Consider the following 14,253-nt stretch of genomic DNA (forward strand, 5'->3'; position numbering starts at 1 on the left):
GGCAGCTTCTGCTGCTTTTCCTCCGTCTAGGAAAACGCTTCCACAGCTATCGATGCGACATGCTGAGCTGGTCCGAGTCCTCCAGGGACAAACCCGCGTCCAACCGGAGACGGGAAGACAGAGATCCTACTTTCAGAATGACAGAACAATCAGCTCTGACTGTTGATGGAAAAAGGCAGAAAAATGCAGAAATGTCTCCAGTTTTTGGTGAATAGCAACTAAAAAACATACAATAGGTCTGCAGTTATTTTCAATACTAAATCACATGTATGTCTGAAAACAGAGCAACAAAAAACATACAGCTATTTTATTACCTTAAAGTTTTCTTCCTTTTGTACCCATTTGTTTCAAACTGGTGATGAATTTCATTAAATCTAATATTTTCTTCAGATCTTGTGTAACTCCACTGATGGTGGTGGATCCACATCTGGACAGTTGGTTCTTATGAATATGAGACATTGTGAGTCGCTTGAAGATAAAGTTACAGAACAGCTGCAACTGTCATTCATCATTATAATGGTGAATGTTATCCATCATCATAGTTTTGGCTGTCAGTCATTGGACTCGGATAAAACACACTTCCTTCTGCAGATGCAGAGGAAATAATAGAAAATTATTTTAAATGCTTTTTTAACAAAAAAAACCCACAAAACATCCAGAAAAGGTGGATGAGACCAAAACTATGACAGAAAGGATGAAGATGTGAAATTAATAATTGAAAGTCATAAAAATTTGTTTTATAACCACCTTTCCATCAGGGTTTGTTGATCCTGTAGGTCCGATGCCGCAGGCTGCATTTCCCACAGTCCTGTTCAGTCCGCTTTAACCCAACTCCAGCCCGTTTGCCTAGAAAGTCCGGTTCGTTTGGGGAGGTGTGAAAGCGTAATCAAACTTTGGGTCTCATACAAACCTCAATCTGGGTTCAGTTGAAACGGACTCTGGTTCAGTTCGAATGCACATGTGAACACCAAGCAGACCAGAAACCGCTCAAAAAGCAGGAAGTGGACTACAGCACAGGGCATTCTGGGTAAATACAACCAAAACAAACACGTTAGCCTAGCACTAGAGGACGAAATGAGTCGTGTTTTTTCTTTTTGCCAAGACAAAAGAGAAATTCTCCAACCACTAAAATCTGATGCCACTCCATTTTTGTTTCCATTTCATAAAGAAGGAAGTTTTGCTCAGTGTCTTCTTCAGAACCGTTTCTACTCAAATGGTCCAGAAGTTGGAACCATTTACATTTTAGGCTCCCAGTGGGGAAACTGACATTTCAGTACAGCCTGTTCAAAGAACAAGAGACATAAGACGGGTGTCTACATAGGTACACAGGCGTCGAAGGCTGCGGCCGTCATGGGAGGCGCTGCCCAATTGCTGGATTTATGCAAAATTTGCAGAGAAAAAAAAATAGCTCAGTTATTTTAAATCCTTATTATGTTTAGAAAATACAGACTGCATTTACTTTCTTTAATTCTTCCACATCTTTCTCCCTCCTGTGTGATCACACTTTTAGTCGTCCGTTGGTTAAAAATCCACTTTTCCTCTTCAGGAAAGTGAGCGGGCAGATAAAGGAGCTCAATGTCTGGATCAAACTGCTAACTTCCAGAACCAGCAGCTTTGGCTCGGGAACCGCCCGAGGTCCGGTGCTAATTAATCCGGAGATCCTTCTGCTGGCTCAGAGTCCGCGTCTCCTCGCCAGAAGTCCTGCCCTCCTCCAAATCCGCTCCTCCTTTTCTCCTCTAGCAGTTAAAATCAGAAGTGCAGGTTTCACAGGGTGACTTTGAGACACTTTATTACATCTCATTACCTACTTTTATTCAAACTCTGATTTAATCTGGCTTTAACTTTATTCAACTGGAATCAGAGCAATAATGCTTCTTTATGCCCTAAAATCCTCTTTAATATGTAAAGCAGTGAAACGGTTTTCACAGGATGATCAAAGTCTGGCTGGGAGCCATTTCAACGGGAGGATCCTCGTCCTGAGGGCCCATCAGTGCTCTGACATGAACAGAGACTTTCTGAGCTACGTTTCATTAACCAAGGTTGTTAGTTTCCAACTGGACTCAGCAGGACTTCAGCCGCAGTGCAGAGAAAAACTGGAAGGTTTTCAGGGTCAAAGATCAACTTGAAAGGCTGCCACTGACCTCTGCGGGTCATAGCAGGACAACTTTCTGCTTTTTTATTTACTTTTTTAGGAGCAGATGTCTAGGGTGTTGTATTCTGTCTACTTCTTTCATTTCCTTCTTTCTCTTTAAACCTTCTCACCACCTCTCTTTGTGTCCACTACGTTCGAAATAAACCCAAAGCCATTTCTGATAGTTTTACACGTATATCAAGTGAAAGTCGCATCGCTCCGCTTGTGAAAGCTGTTGTGCCTCACATTGACACTCGGACAACAATTCTGATTTCCACACCGTCTCATTTACAATCAGTTACTAAGTCGGCTTTCTATCACCTGAAGAACATTTCCAGGATTAAAGCACTAAAGTCTCAGCAAGATCTAGAAACTCATCCATGCATTTATCTTTAGTCGCATTAATTACTGCAAGTCTCTTTACAAATCTGCCTAAAGATATCAATCAGACATCTGCAGGTGATCCAAAACGCTGCTGCTGACGTTCTGACTAAAACCTGGAAGCTGGATCACATCACCCAGGTCTACAGTCCTTACACTGAGAGAAGAAACTTTAAAATACTGTTGGTGGTTTATAAACCACTGAACGGCTTTGCACCAAACTACATAAAAGATCTGCTGGAGTTGTATGAATATTCCAGACCTCCCTGGTCTTTTGGTTCTGGTTCTGGTCTGCTATGCATCCCCAGAACCAGAACCAAACATGGAGAAGCAGCATTCAGCTTCTGTATACTACATACAAGATAAATGGAAAATAGCCAAAACACTGAGTTCCTTTAAATCCTGGCTGAAACCCCACCTGGTTAGAGCTGCTTGTGATTAATAAGACCTGGAACATTGATTATCCTTTGATGGGTATTCATGATTTTAACTATGGCAGTTGACCAAACATGATGTCTGTTATTTTCACAACTATTGACTATATGTTGTGTTTGTAATTTTTTGGTTTTCATGATGTAAAGCACGTTATTCAAGTGAATAAATCCAGAGAGAAAGAACAGCAGACATTTATTTTTCTGATCTACATCCAAAGTATTTAATAGAAAACAGCATCAGGTCTAAGTTGTTTGTTTGAGTTTCTTGAAAAAAGCCAGAGAGAAAGAACAGCAGACATTCAGATTTAGAACAGCAGAGAAGTTTAGATTTTCATGTGGAGAAATATCCATCCATCCATTTTCTAACACCCTTGTCCCCAGTGGGGTCGGGAGGTGCTGGTGCCTCTCCAGCTAACGTTCTGGGCGCGAGGCGGGGTCACCCTGGACAGGTCACCAGTCTGTCACAGGGTAGGACAGGGTTGGACTGTGGCAGGAAGCCGGAGTACCAGGAGAGAACCCACGCTTGCACAGGGAGAACATGCAAACTCCGTGCAGAAAGACCCCGGGCCGGGAATCGTACCCAGGACCTTCTTGCTGCAAGGCAACAGTTCTACCAACTGCGCTACTGTGCAGCCCATGGAGAAATATTTCAGGGTTATATAAAAATTAAAGAAAAGAAAATCAGCCATGATATACTTTATGACTCCTGGAACACAGACAATGACATTTAAACCAGAAAAATAAAGAATAGCAGAGCAGAGAAGAACAATGAACCCTGACCAACAATCAGAGAGAAAATCTATGTGGGTTTACAGAACTCTACAGTGTCTCCAGTCCAGCGAAACCAAACTCCAGCATGTAGCGGCTCAGTGAATCTGGTCTGGACTCTGTGGATCAGAGTCATGGATCCAGAGACGCTGTAGAAGGACAGAATACCTGCTCTGTGATCCAGGTACACTCCGACTCTGGAGGAAACTGGACCTGAGATGGAGGTCCAGATGTTGTTGTGACCAAATTGATAACCATCTGAGAAACAATTTACAGCCCAAGATTTGTCATTACCTCCAAATCCACAGTCATTCCCACCTCCTGCTCTGCTGATATTCTTGTATGCGACTGATACAAAAACTGTCCCTCTCCACTCCACCTCCCAGTAACAACGTCCAGTTAAACTCTCTTTACTCAGAACCTGCCAGTAATCAGTGAATCTGTCTGGATGACTTGAATAAAACTGAGGTTGATTCATCGCTGTCACCTTCCTGTTTCCCTCTGACAGAACCAGCTTTGTGTGAGCTGTGTTTGGATCCATTGTGATTTCACATGAATATTTTAAGAATCCAGCCCTTGTCGTTGGTCCTGGTTCTGACAGTAGAACATCCACCTCAGTGACCATCAGTGAGATGTTTGTCCATGAGTCTCTCAGGACGTCCTGTAGTTTCTCTCTGAGCTCTGACACAGCTGCTGCCACGTCCTCAAAGTGTCTCAGAGGACGGATGTTGATGCTGGATGAGTGTGTAGACTCACTGAGTGCTGGCAGTGAGGGGTAGTTGAGGAGAAACTGGTTGTGATCCTCTGTGTGTGAGAGCTGCTCCAGCTCAGCGTCTTTCCTCTTCAGCTCAGTGATCTCCTGCTCCAGCTTCTCCTGAACATCTTTGACTCGACTCACTTCAGTTTCCTGCTGGGATCTGATCTGCTGCTTCACATCAGAGCTTCTTTTCTGGAGGAGACGGATCAGCTCAGTGAAGATCTTCTCACTGTCCTCCACTGTTTTATCAGCAGAGTGATTGATGGCCTCCACCTCCTGTTGAAGCAGCTTCACATCTTTCTCTCTGTCCTGGATTCTCTGCTGGATGTTTCCTCGTCTCTCCTCCAGCTCTCTCTGCCTCTCAGTCCTTTCTGCTGCAGCTGACACTGTTTCATGACCTTTATGATCATCCAGTAAACAGAAAGCACAGATACACTTCTGATCAGTGCGGCAGAACATCTTCATCACCTCACCATGCTTAGAGCAGATGTTCTCCTGGAGGTTCTTGGAAGGCTCCACCAGCTTGTGTTTCTTTAAAGGAGCCACATCATAATGAGGCTGAAGGTGTTTCTCACAGTAAGAGGCCAGACAGACTAAACAGGACTTGATGGCTTTCAGTTTCCTCCCAGTACAGAAATCACAGGCCATGTCTTCAGGTCCAGCATAGCAGTGGTCAGCAGGAGCAGCTTGGAGTCCAGTCTCCTTCAGCTGTTCCACTAAAGCAGCTAGCATGGTGTTTTTCTTTAGTGCAGGCTTCTGTGTGAATGTCTCCCTGCACTGAGGGCAGCTGTAGATTCCCTTCTGATCCTCTTCATCCCAGAAGCTTTTAATACAGTTCATACAGTAGCTGTGTCCACAGGGAATCGTCACCGGATCCTTCAGTAGATCCAGACAGATCGAACAGGAGAAAGTTTCTTGGTCCAGTTGACTCTGCTCCATTTCTGCTCTCAGTCACAGCGACTGTGTGAGTTTCAATTCCTCGGACCAAAAACACGGTTGAGCTCTGATCTACAAACGTGTCAGGGCAGAGAGGCTGCAGCCAATCAGCTTTCACCTTCAGCAGGTGTTGGCTCCTCCCAGCTTCAAGGCGTGTTTGAGCAGGAAGAAGTGGGAGGAATATCAGACTTTGATTCCAGGAAAAAAGAGGGCTCAAAATGATAAGGTTTAAAGATTAACCGTCTTCACAAGTTTTCTGTTCAAAACACCAAACTACAAATAACATTAGTGAACAATGGAAGGTCGAGTTCAAACCTTATTAGAAAATTAGAAGGTAAAACAGGGACAATGTAATGTAATTGATATGTATTTTTCAAAGACATGAACTGAGGCAAGTTAATATGTCAACTCCAGGAAATGATAAGCTCTCTTATATAATGAGAAGAGAACTTGGTGAATATCCAAAGTCAATCTAATTGGATCTGCACAATAAATCACAGGAATGTTGACTGTTAACTGATTACCTGATCACCAGGATATTCAGCGACTCGGTGTTGATTAATGAAAGGCTGAACCAGTACGGCAGTTAGGAAGTGTTCAAGAAGAAGGCCTTGGCTGAGAAAAAACAGCAGATTAGCAGAAACCCGTCATACCAGCTGATGAGCATGGTGGAGGAGGGCAGGTGATGTGGGATTGTTTTCCTCCTCTCACAGTGATATCGCTCCTGATTGTACCCACAAGTCCTGGGTACCTCTGACTCAATAAGGCTACGTTCACACAGCAGATCCTGATGCTCAGTTCAGATTTTTATTATTTTTGCTGAAATCTGATTTTTTTTTGTGGTTGTTTGTACAACTAATAAAATGCCACTGCAATCCGTCTTGGGTATGAATGATTTACAGCCTTAAAGCACCGTGAAGAAGAATGCAGACGTCACACAGCAGCGCTCTGTTTACCGAGGAAATAATCGATCTATGGATCGATTTTAAATGTATTCAGCATCAGGAGCCGACAGCATCATCACAACCATTGCTTCGTTCAGATTCACTGCATTTGGCCTCTTCTGGTACCAAATTATGATGCATGTTGGATAAAATGGCTGAGATGTGGAAGTGGCACAAATTCTATTGTCTTTTGGGTGAAAAGATAGGAAATGGGTCATTCAGAACCAGTATTCAGACTGCCATGAAGAAAAGTTGGATTTGGGTCTCATTTGACTGCTTTGTGAACGTTGCAACCAGGATTTCCTCTGAATACCAGAGTATTCCAGAAACCTGACCCAAACTCGGTCACCAACTGGACTGATTCCAACAGCAGCAGATTTACATAAGAAAAAAAGCCCCAGTCAAAGTTTGGAGCCGAAATAGACCTCTCCAGAAACAAACAGTTGACTTCATTGGCAGTTGCCTGTTCTCTCAGTAACGTTTTGTTTTTCAGTTTCTTTCTGATCTTTATTTTAAACTATGATGTTTTTATTAAGATTTTAAAATGTATTGTTCTTCGTTTCCTCCTCTGACTCGAGGAACAGTTGGAGTTTCTACGGACGGTAAATCTGCAGCGTCATGCTGTGTCACTAAATCCCACGTCTACAGATAATCTGAGTGTGAAACAAACTGTTGTTTTCAGAGCTGAGATTTCCAGGATCTACAGTGATCCTCTGGAGCTCTGCAACCTGCTGCAGCAAACGCTGCCGAGTGTTTTAGCTGGGGTTGCCTAGCAACTGGGACTCGGCTGTGTCATCGTGTTGTTGCTGAAGCACAAAACACACTCATTACAGACAAACACACACACATCTTGATCCGAGCCCTCACACCCACCAACCTGCTAAATATAGGCAGGCATTGATGCAGTCAGCAAACCGGTGTCGTCTCAGGGGAAAACATCGGGTCACGGTTCTGTTCAATGCATGAACCCGGTGTCAGTCTTTTACTTCAACAAGGTGCTCTGATCACTTTAAAGACCAAACATTGCAGATTTCAGGCTGAAATGAGGCGATTATGTACAATAACCACTGGAACCGGAACCGAATCACAGTGGTGGTGGGACTGGTGCTGAACCAGCAGGACATAAGAGAAGAAGACGGCCTTATCAGCCGTTCGCAGGCGCTTCAGCTCGGGGAGGAGGAAAAGAAAACTGAAACACTGCCCATAAAAACCTGAGCTGGTTTTTAACTGGTGACTTGGATCTGCAGAGAAAAACTCAGGTTTTCTGCTTACAAAGACGTAAAGCTACAAAAGGAAAAATTTACTGGAGTCAGGACACTTGAGCTCATTCATAGGTGAGTTTTTTTATCCGTGTTGATGACTGATTTACATTTAGAGTACAGAAAACACCTGAGCTCTTCCACTGAGGTGAACTGAGTCTCTGGAAATCAATCCATTACGTCTTACCTGGGCTGTGATTGGCTGGATAATAAACCTCTTGATGCAGGAATCAGGAAGTTAAGGCATCCATCCTTGACTGGCACCAGATTCTCAGATTACATCCAACCTTAGTGTTCCCCAGAGGGGTAATGTTGCTGAGGCTGAGCTCAGCTAAGCCCCAGGCATCCAGGCTCAAACACCAGGCACCTACTAACCAGATCCCCCCTCCGAACGCAGGCCTGGCTCCAGGATGGGGTCTCCGTCTCCCTAATCCTGGCAATCTTGGAAGGAACGTGGTGGCGAGCTGCTTGCCTTACCTTCAGTTTATACTTGGCAGCTTCTAGTGATGTCACTCTGGTGGTAGTAGGCAACTACTGTACCTGCCTGGCATTGACCAGTCCATTTTCAAAAACAGAGAGTTGAAGTGCAACAAAGCAAGCTAAGGTGTGAAGTCTTCTTCATTCACTCCTCAGAGTTTCCCAGATCAAGGGTACTCAAACCTCGCAGACAGTCAGGGTGGTGAGTCGACCGAAGAAGCTTATTACCAAACATCAACAAAAAAACACAACTCTGTTGTATGTGAACCACCTTCAAATGATCCGTAGTCTTCCACCTGTTTGATGTTAGGAACAAAATCTAAAGGAAAACAGATTTTCCTTTCTCTACCGGGTCCATCTTCATTCTCCTCTGGGATCCCAAGTAGCTGTGGAAAAAACTCAAGTCAAACTAATGGGAATCATTTTGGCCGTGACCTTGACCTCAGTGCAGCTACCTGCCACCCCAAATGGTTCCTACTTTTCTTCTGCATGAATATTCCCACTGGGATCGCCTTTCCACAGTCCATGTAAGCAACAGTTGTGCTGATGTGAACAATCGGACTTCCAAATGGACTACAGGTCTGAACTGAGCCGTTCACAATGTCAAAACAATTAACAGATTGAACTCATTCTTGGTGAAAGGGCTTTTAAGAAAGGCTGCAAGATTTTATGTATTAATGATAATGATGAACAGCAACTAAACCAAACACAGACAGCAAAGGTGTTCATATGCTACTTCATATTAGAAAACATCTGCTTGTGTCCATCGCTTTGCCTGGAATCACCTTCATACCAATGCAATCACAAACTAAAGTCATAAGGATTTTTCTGTGCTAGTTAATAAGGTGAAACCAAACTCTGCCAAGCATATTCCAGCTAATCCAAAAAATACAGAAAAAGGATGTAAAAAAGGCTGCCAGCAGTAGATGTGTGTGAGTTGGCGGCTTTGGAAGAGGAAAAACAAAAAAAGTGGGGCGAGAGGCAGAAATAAAAGGCTGGCGGGAGACGAGAAAGGAACATAGAAGCAGAAATAACCGACAGCTGGTGGCGGGGAGCTGAGAGCATGGCAACAAGAGGCTGATAAAAGAGCAGAGAGTCGACCGCATCCCTGAGAAAACAGTTCAAACACCGGTCCTGAAGAACAACAACAAAAGAGAAGTAGGTCTCACAGACACAATGCTACCTCACCCTTATATGTATCTAGTATATATGGATGAAAGCAGAGGAGCACTCTGCACATGGACTTTACCTTCATATAAAACCAGAGCAGAGGCTGATTGGCAGGCGGCAGCAGCAGCTGGGTGGACAACCGATGGAGCGTTTGAGGAGGACAAACACAGACAGAGATGTGAAGCCTGTGATCAATAATTCAGAAACCAGGGACGGCTGGAAAATGTCAGCCGGCTCTGCGTCTTCACACCACTATGAACACACAGTCTGCAGGTCTGTCAGGTTGAAAGGAAGGAGGCCTCTCTTCTCTGTCCTGGAGCAAACCTCCAGCACCTGGAGAAGGTCAAGCTGGATTTCATTAGCGCTCTGTAAGGGGGCTGCAGTTGTAGGTTTGATTCCAGTTTCCCTCCTGGAACATATCAATGTGCCTTTTGGTGCAGCAGCTGAAGCCAAATTACCCACCAATCTGCATATTGATGCATGAAAGACTGCTAATTTCTGAGTGCCAGTCCAGCTACCATTTAGTGGGACTAAAAAGGACTGGACAACTAATGACAATCATCAAATTGTGTGAGAACAGATCAGGATTTTATAAATGCAACTGCTCCAAAATGTTAAAAAGCTCCATTATAAATGTTGTGGAGCTTATCCCATGATAGACATAAAAATTAGGACTGCATTGTATGGAAAAATGTGCGAGGTAAATAATGTTGCTGTGATCTTTAGCATTTTGACAATTTCATTTGTGCTAGTGTGATATTTTGCTGCCATGAGACTTTGACTGGCAAATATGTCATTATGTAATCAGTAACAGGTAACATGAATAAAACGAAGTGTTAACTACTAGAAATATTACATTTGCTTTAGGCCAGTTCAGAAAATCTTAGGAAGGCCAGGAGGATAAGAAACTACAACAAAAAACACATCATATCAGAAATATGTTATACTCAAAAGACACAAAAGAAACGTGTGCACCTTGTTTACCCAAAATAAAAGTTTGATCCTAGTCTTTAGTTGTCTTGTGATATGCCAGTTTGTAAATGTAAGGTTGGTAGATTCCCTCCCAGTGATCTGTGAATGCAGTTTGTCCTACCACACTGTGGGTTCTGTCACTATAGGTTCTGTTCAAATGGCCAACGGGTCGCCATCCATGAATGGAGCATCTAAAGCCTGGATCCAGTCTCACTTCTCAGATCTTGATAATATAACAAACTGACCTATGGATAAGGTCAGAACTATATTACACTCATGCTTTATGAAAAACCGTAACAATTAACTGCCATGAAATAAAACTGAAACGTCACTTTACTCATATTTCACTTATACTTCTGTTGTACAATTTATTTATTCGAATTAAATTTGACCAAAATGAATTAGTATCATCCAGTTAATAAAGAAAAACAGCTAAAGGTAATAAAACACAATACATGACTACTAATATATAAAAAAAGAACAATGCAAAAATAAATTTAGCCACATAGTCTGAGTAATTATAGATTTTCCCCATTCTATTTTGCTCTGTAACTCAGAGTCCACATGCTAACTGTTTTAGCATAGCTCAATGGAGTTTACAATAGTCCAAACTAGCATAGCGGCTAACGGGGTCAAGAGGTTGATGTGAAGTCGCCAATATAATTCTTCATTACTCGGGGAAACTGTCTGTTACATCAAATACAGAGACTCCTCACACGGTTTACCTCACGCTTTCAGTATTAATATCATAATATCAAAGCATACAAGCTACTTTCATGAACTTACGAGGTTAGCTAGCTTCTCCCATCACAGCAACGCTGCTGCTAACTAGCATAGCGCAGGCAAAACGCAAACTGGGGGCGGGACAACCACTGTGATTGGCTGAGGTTCTTCTTCTTTATTTTAATGGCGGTTCGCAAGCAACACTTGCATGTGCATTACCGCCATCTACTGGAATAAAATGTGGATCGGGAGGCTAAAAATACATAAAACTAAACAAAAAATAAACAAATAATACAAAACAAAAGAAAACCATATTGTGATTGGCTGAGGTTACCTGAAACTACTTAATCTATTTGTTGTTAAATTCTGTAAAATGCACAATCATATATTTTTATACTGAGTAAAACAATAGCTTTTATCACACACTTATAAGATGAATGGACTTTTAAATATTTACATTTACCGTAGCTTTATTTCATTATATAAAACAGTTTATAATGTCCTTTTTTGTCAACATTAAACAAAATGAAAAATGTTTGTTTTTACAAACAGACAACCCATCCTGCAGCGGTCTGGTGCAGCGGTCTGGTGTTCGGGTGTGGTCCTGTTTTTATTTACTGCCTAATGCTGTTCTGCTGGGTCCATTATGTGGCTAAGAAAAACATCTGCACGTTCCAGAGCCCAAATGTTTTCCAGATCTAATTAGGCCTTAAATAATCCCTTTAAGGCAGGAGGAGTTATCTGCCTGATCTTTTTCAGAGCTGCTCATCCATCATCCAGTAAGTTAGTGACCATCAGGATCCATCAGGAGGAGGAAGGAGAACCAGGAGAATCAGCCTCACTGATGGCTTTGCTTTTAATTAAGCCTCTCACTTTAAAAAATAAACTTTATTTGAATAAAAATGAAAATGTTTGATATCTTTCAAGTTTCTGAATATATTTAAGATATCTCCTGGGTTGAATTAAAGGTAAAACTACTTACATTTCTAAACAAACAGCAACACATAATACTACTATGGAAGAGACTTTATTTCTGTTTGAAATGGCTGACGGATCGCTTGAACTGCCAAATATTCATTCAGTGTCTTCAGGTTGCAGAGAGAATGAGTCCTGAAGGTTCCTCTGTCCCAAATCTCCCAGCCTCAGTAACACCAGCTGCTGTTCATAAATTAACACGCTGCTGTTTGGGAATCCACAGTTTGTTTTGCTCAGCTGAGCTCCACCATCTCAGAAACTCAGAACCAGAAAGACGGTCAAAGTTTACAGGAGGAAACCTTCATGGAGACGAAATGACGCATCTTTATAGCGCCACCTGTGGCTCACCACTGGAATCACTTTGGTACAAATAACTGTTCAGATAATTATTTCACAGAAACAACTGGCTGAAATGTTTCTCCAGATCTGATACCAAAGGAAGAATCAGACGTAATAAAAGACTGTTGAAAGTTTCTGTCGCCTTCAGGAGAAGAAAAGCCGCATCAGCATCCCTCTGAACGTCTCGGACTCGGACTCCAGCCGTGTCCTCTCCCGTCCTTCAGGCACCACACACGGATCTGAACCCCTGCCAGTGATTTGGTTTCAGTTTGAGGGGGACGTTAGCAGATGTACCGTCCCTGGATCTGCTGATCCACTTATTATCGGCGCTACGACGTCAGCCTCCTCCTGAGCCGACCAACAGATCCGGACCGGATTCCTCTTTGTTATTCAGTTTAGAAACTCTGACTCTTTAGAAGTTAAATTAAAGGACCTTTAGCAACATGAACGATTACTTTAAATTCAAAGTTGTACTGATATAAAAGGCATTTAAAGTTAAAAGGACTTTGAACTCAGCTGATTCTCTTTTGCAAACTGATAAGTAATGAGAGTAATTAGGGGATTTACTGGCAGCCTTAATAAACTCCTAAAGTTTAAACTGACGTCAGTCAAAGTGTAATGAGGCACAGAGTCAGAGCCTCAGACGTAGAAGAATATTAAAATGTTAAAATGTTTTAAATCACAATTTATAATGAGAACCGATTTACAGAAACACCTGAATGCACCGGCGTGGATTTTACACCAAGAAGCTCAAACTTTAAACCGAGACCAATGACGATTATTTAAGGCTCCTGTTGCATAAAAATTCATCTTAATGTTAAATTTCTACATGTATAATGAGATGTCTAACAGAAATGTGTTTCCTGAGATCCAGGAAATGTCCAGAGTCCTGTTGTTAAACTCATCAGTACTCCACATTTCTTCCATTTGTGTTTAAGACAGAAATGGGTATTTTAACAGAAAATAACCCTAAACAGAGCAGAAGTCTGGAGTCCGTCACAAAGTCCTGATCTCGGTTCTAGAGGGCTGGACAGGTGTGTGAGTCCGGTGGCCTAAACCCGACCCAGTTCCACCAGTTGTGTCAGAGAAATGGGCCAGAAGCAAACCACTATCAGAACGCTGAGGAGGGAAATCCAAAACGTTTCACCGAGTCAGAAAAAAAGGAAATTCTACCAAACAGGAAACTTTCACAGGCAGATTGTTTGGTCCTAACAGGCCAACAGTTAATTTGTTCTAATTTCAATAAATGTTTGGATTCATTGATCTCAGTTTCAACTCAATACCAGCGTCAGTAACTTATTTATGGAGAAATCCTCAACATGTTTGGTTCTTATAATTCCTGTGGTTTATATAAAGAGGTAAAATCGTGGATTCTCCATCGTTTCTCGCTGAGAAAATGTCGGTTAGAGTCGGATCAATGCTGCATCAGTTCCTGTCTTACTTCTTCGCTCCAACAAAAACGAGAAGCTGATTCTGTTGACTCAAATATTTCCAAAGCCTCAGTGAAAAGCAGGATGAGCCTCCAGAAACAGAAAGAGCCTCATTCTGTCGGATCTTTGGCCAAAAACTGAAGTAAACTCAAACAGTCGATCACCGGAGGCCCAGCCTTCGACATGCAGGGAACAAGCAGAGCCTTTCTGAGCCCCGGGCAGATTGGAAGTGATGCTCCATTATGACAGGAGGTCCGGGGCGCGGTGGAGGACGGGCAGAACTAATGGTTCCTGGTGCAAAACCCTGCATCAATAAATGATGAGCAGAGTTCACACTGGAGCTAAGTGCTCTGTCAGCTGCAGGAGGGTCAGCTGCAGCAGAGATCTGCAATCTGATGCTGCAGTCGCAAACACTCACAGAGCCGGAACCAAGACTTGGGTCCAGATCAGGGGCAACAGAGACGTAGTAGAACATTAATCTTTAACATTCAGGGACTTTATGAGTATGAAAGGCTGGTGCAGCATGAAGACAACTGGAGCTTTTTACCCTACTCTAA

General features: G+C 42.7%; 2 protein-coding genes across 3 annotated transcripts in view; both read right to left on the reverse strand.

Moving 5' to 3' along the window:
* kcnq3 (potassium voltage-gated channel subfamily Q member 3) overlaps nucleotides 1–14,253 on the reverse strand; it is a 58,300-nt gene that overhangs the window by 31,203 nt on the left and 12,844 nt on the right. The gene's annotated exons all lie outside the window — the stretch shown is intronic.
* On the reverse strand, nucleotides 3,496–5,466 carry LOC102232860 (tripartite motif-containing protein 16-like). Its single transcript, XM_023335332.1, has 2 exons — nucleotides 4,009–5,466; nucleotides 3,496–3,927 (listed from the first exon to the last, which is right to left on the reverse strand). Exons 1-2 carry the CDS (start codon nucleotides 5,408–5,410, stop codon nucleotides 3,746–3,748), a joined length of 1,584 nt encoding a protein of 527 aa, XP_023191100.1. The 5' UTR covers nucleotides 5,411–5,466; the 3' UTR covers nucleotides 3,496–3,745.

This window comes from Xiphophorus maculatus, chromosome 6 (genome assembly GCF_002775205.1).
Source record: "Xiphophorus maculatus strain JP 163 A chromosome 6, X_maculatus-5.0-male, whole genome shotgun sequence".
Taxonomy (NCBI): domain Eukaryota; kingdom Metazoa; phylum Chordata; class Actinopteri; order Cyprinodontiformes; family Poeciliidae; genus Xiphophorus; species Xiphophorus maculatus.

What these genes read in the sequence shown, in the direction of transcription:
- LOC102232860 (XM_023335332.1), bottom strand. Translation starts at nt 5,410, where the DNA reads ATGGAGCAGAGTCAACTGGACCAAGAAACTTTCTCCTGTTCGATCTGT. An exon ending in GAATGACTGTGGATTTGGAG is followed by an intron (nt 3,928 to 4,008) that starts GTAATGACAAAT and finishes CCTCCATCTCAG; the next exon opens with GTCCAGTTTCCTCCAGAGTC.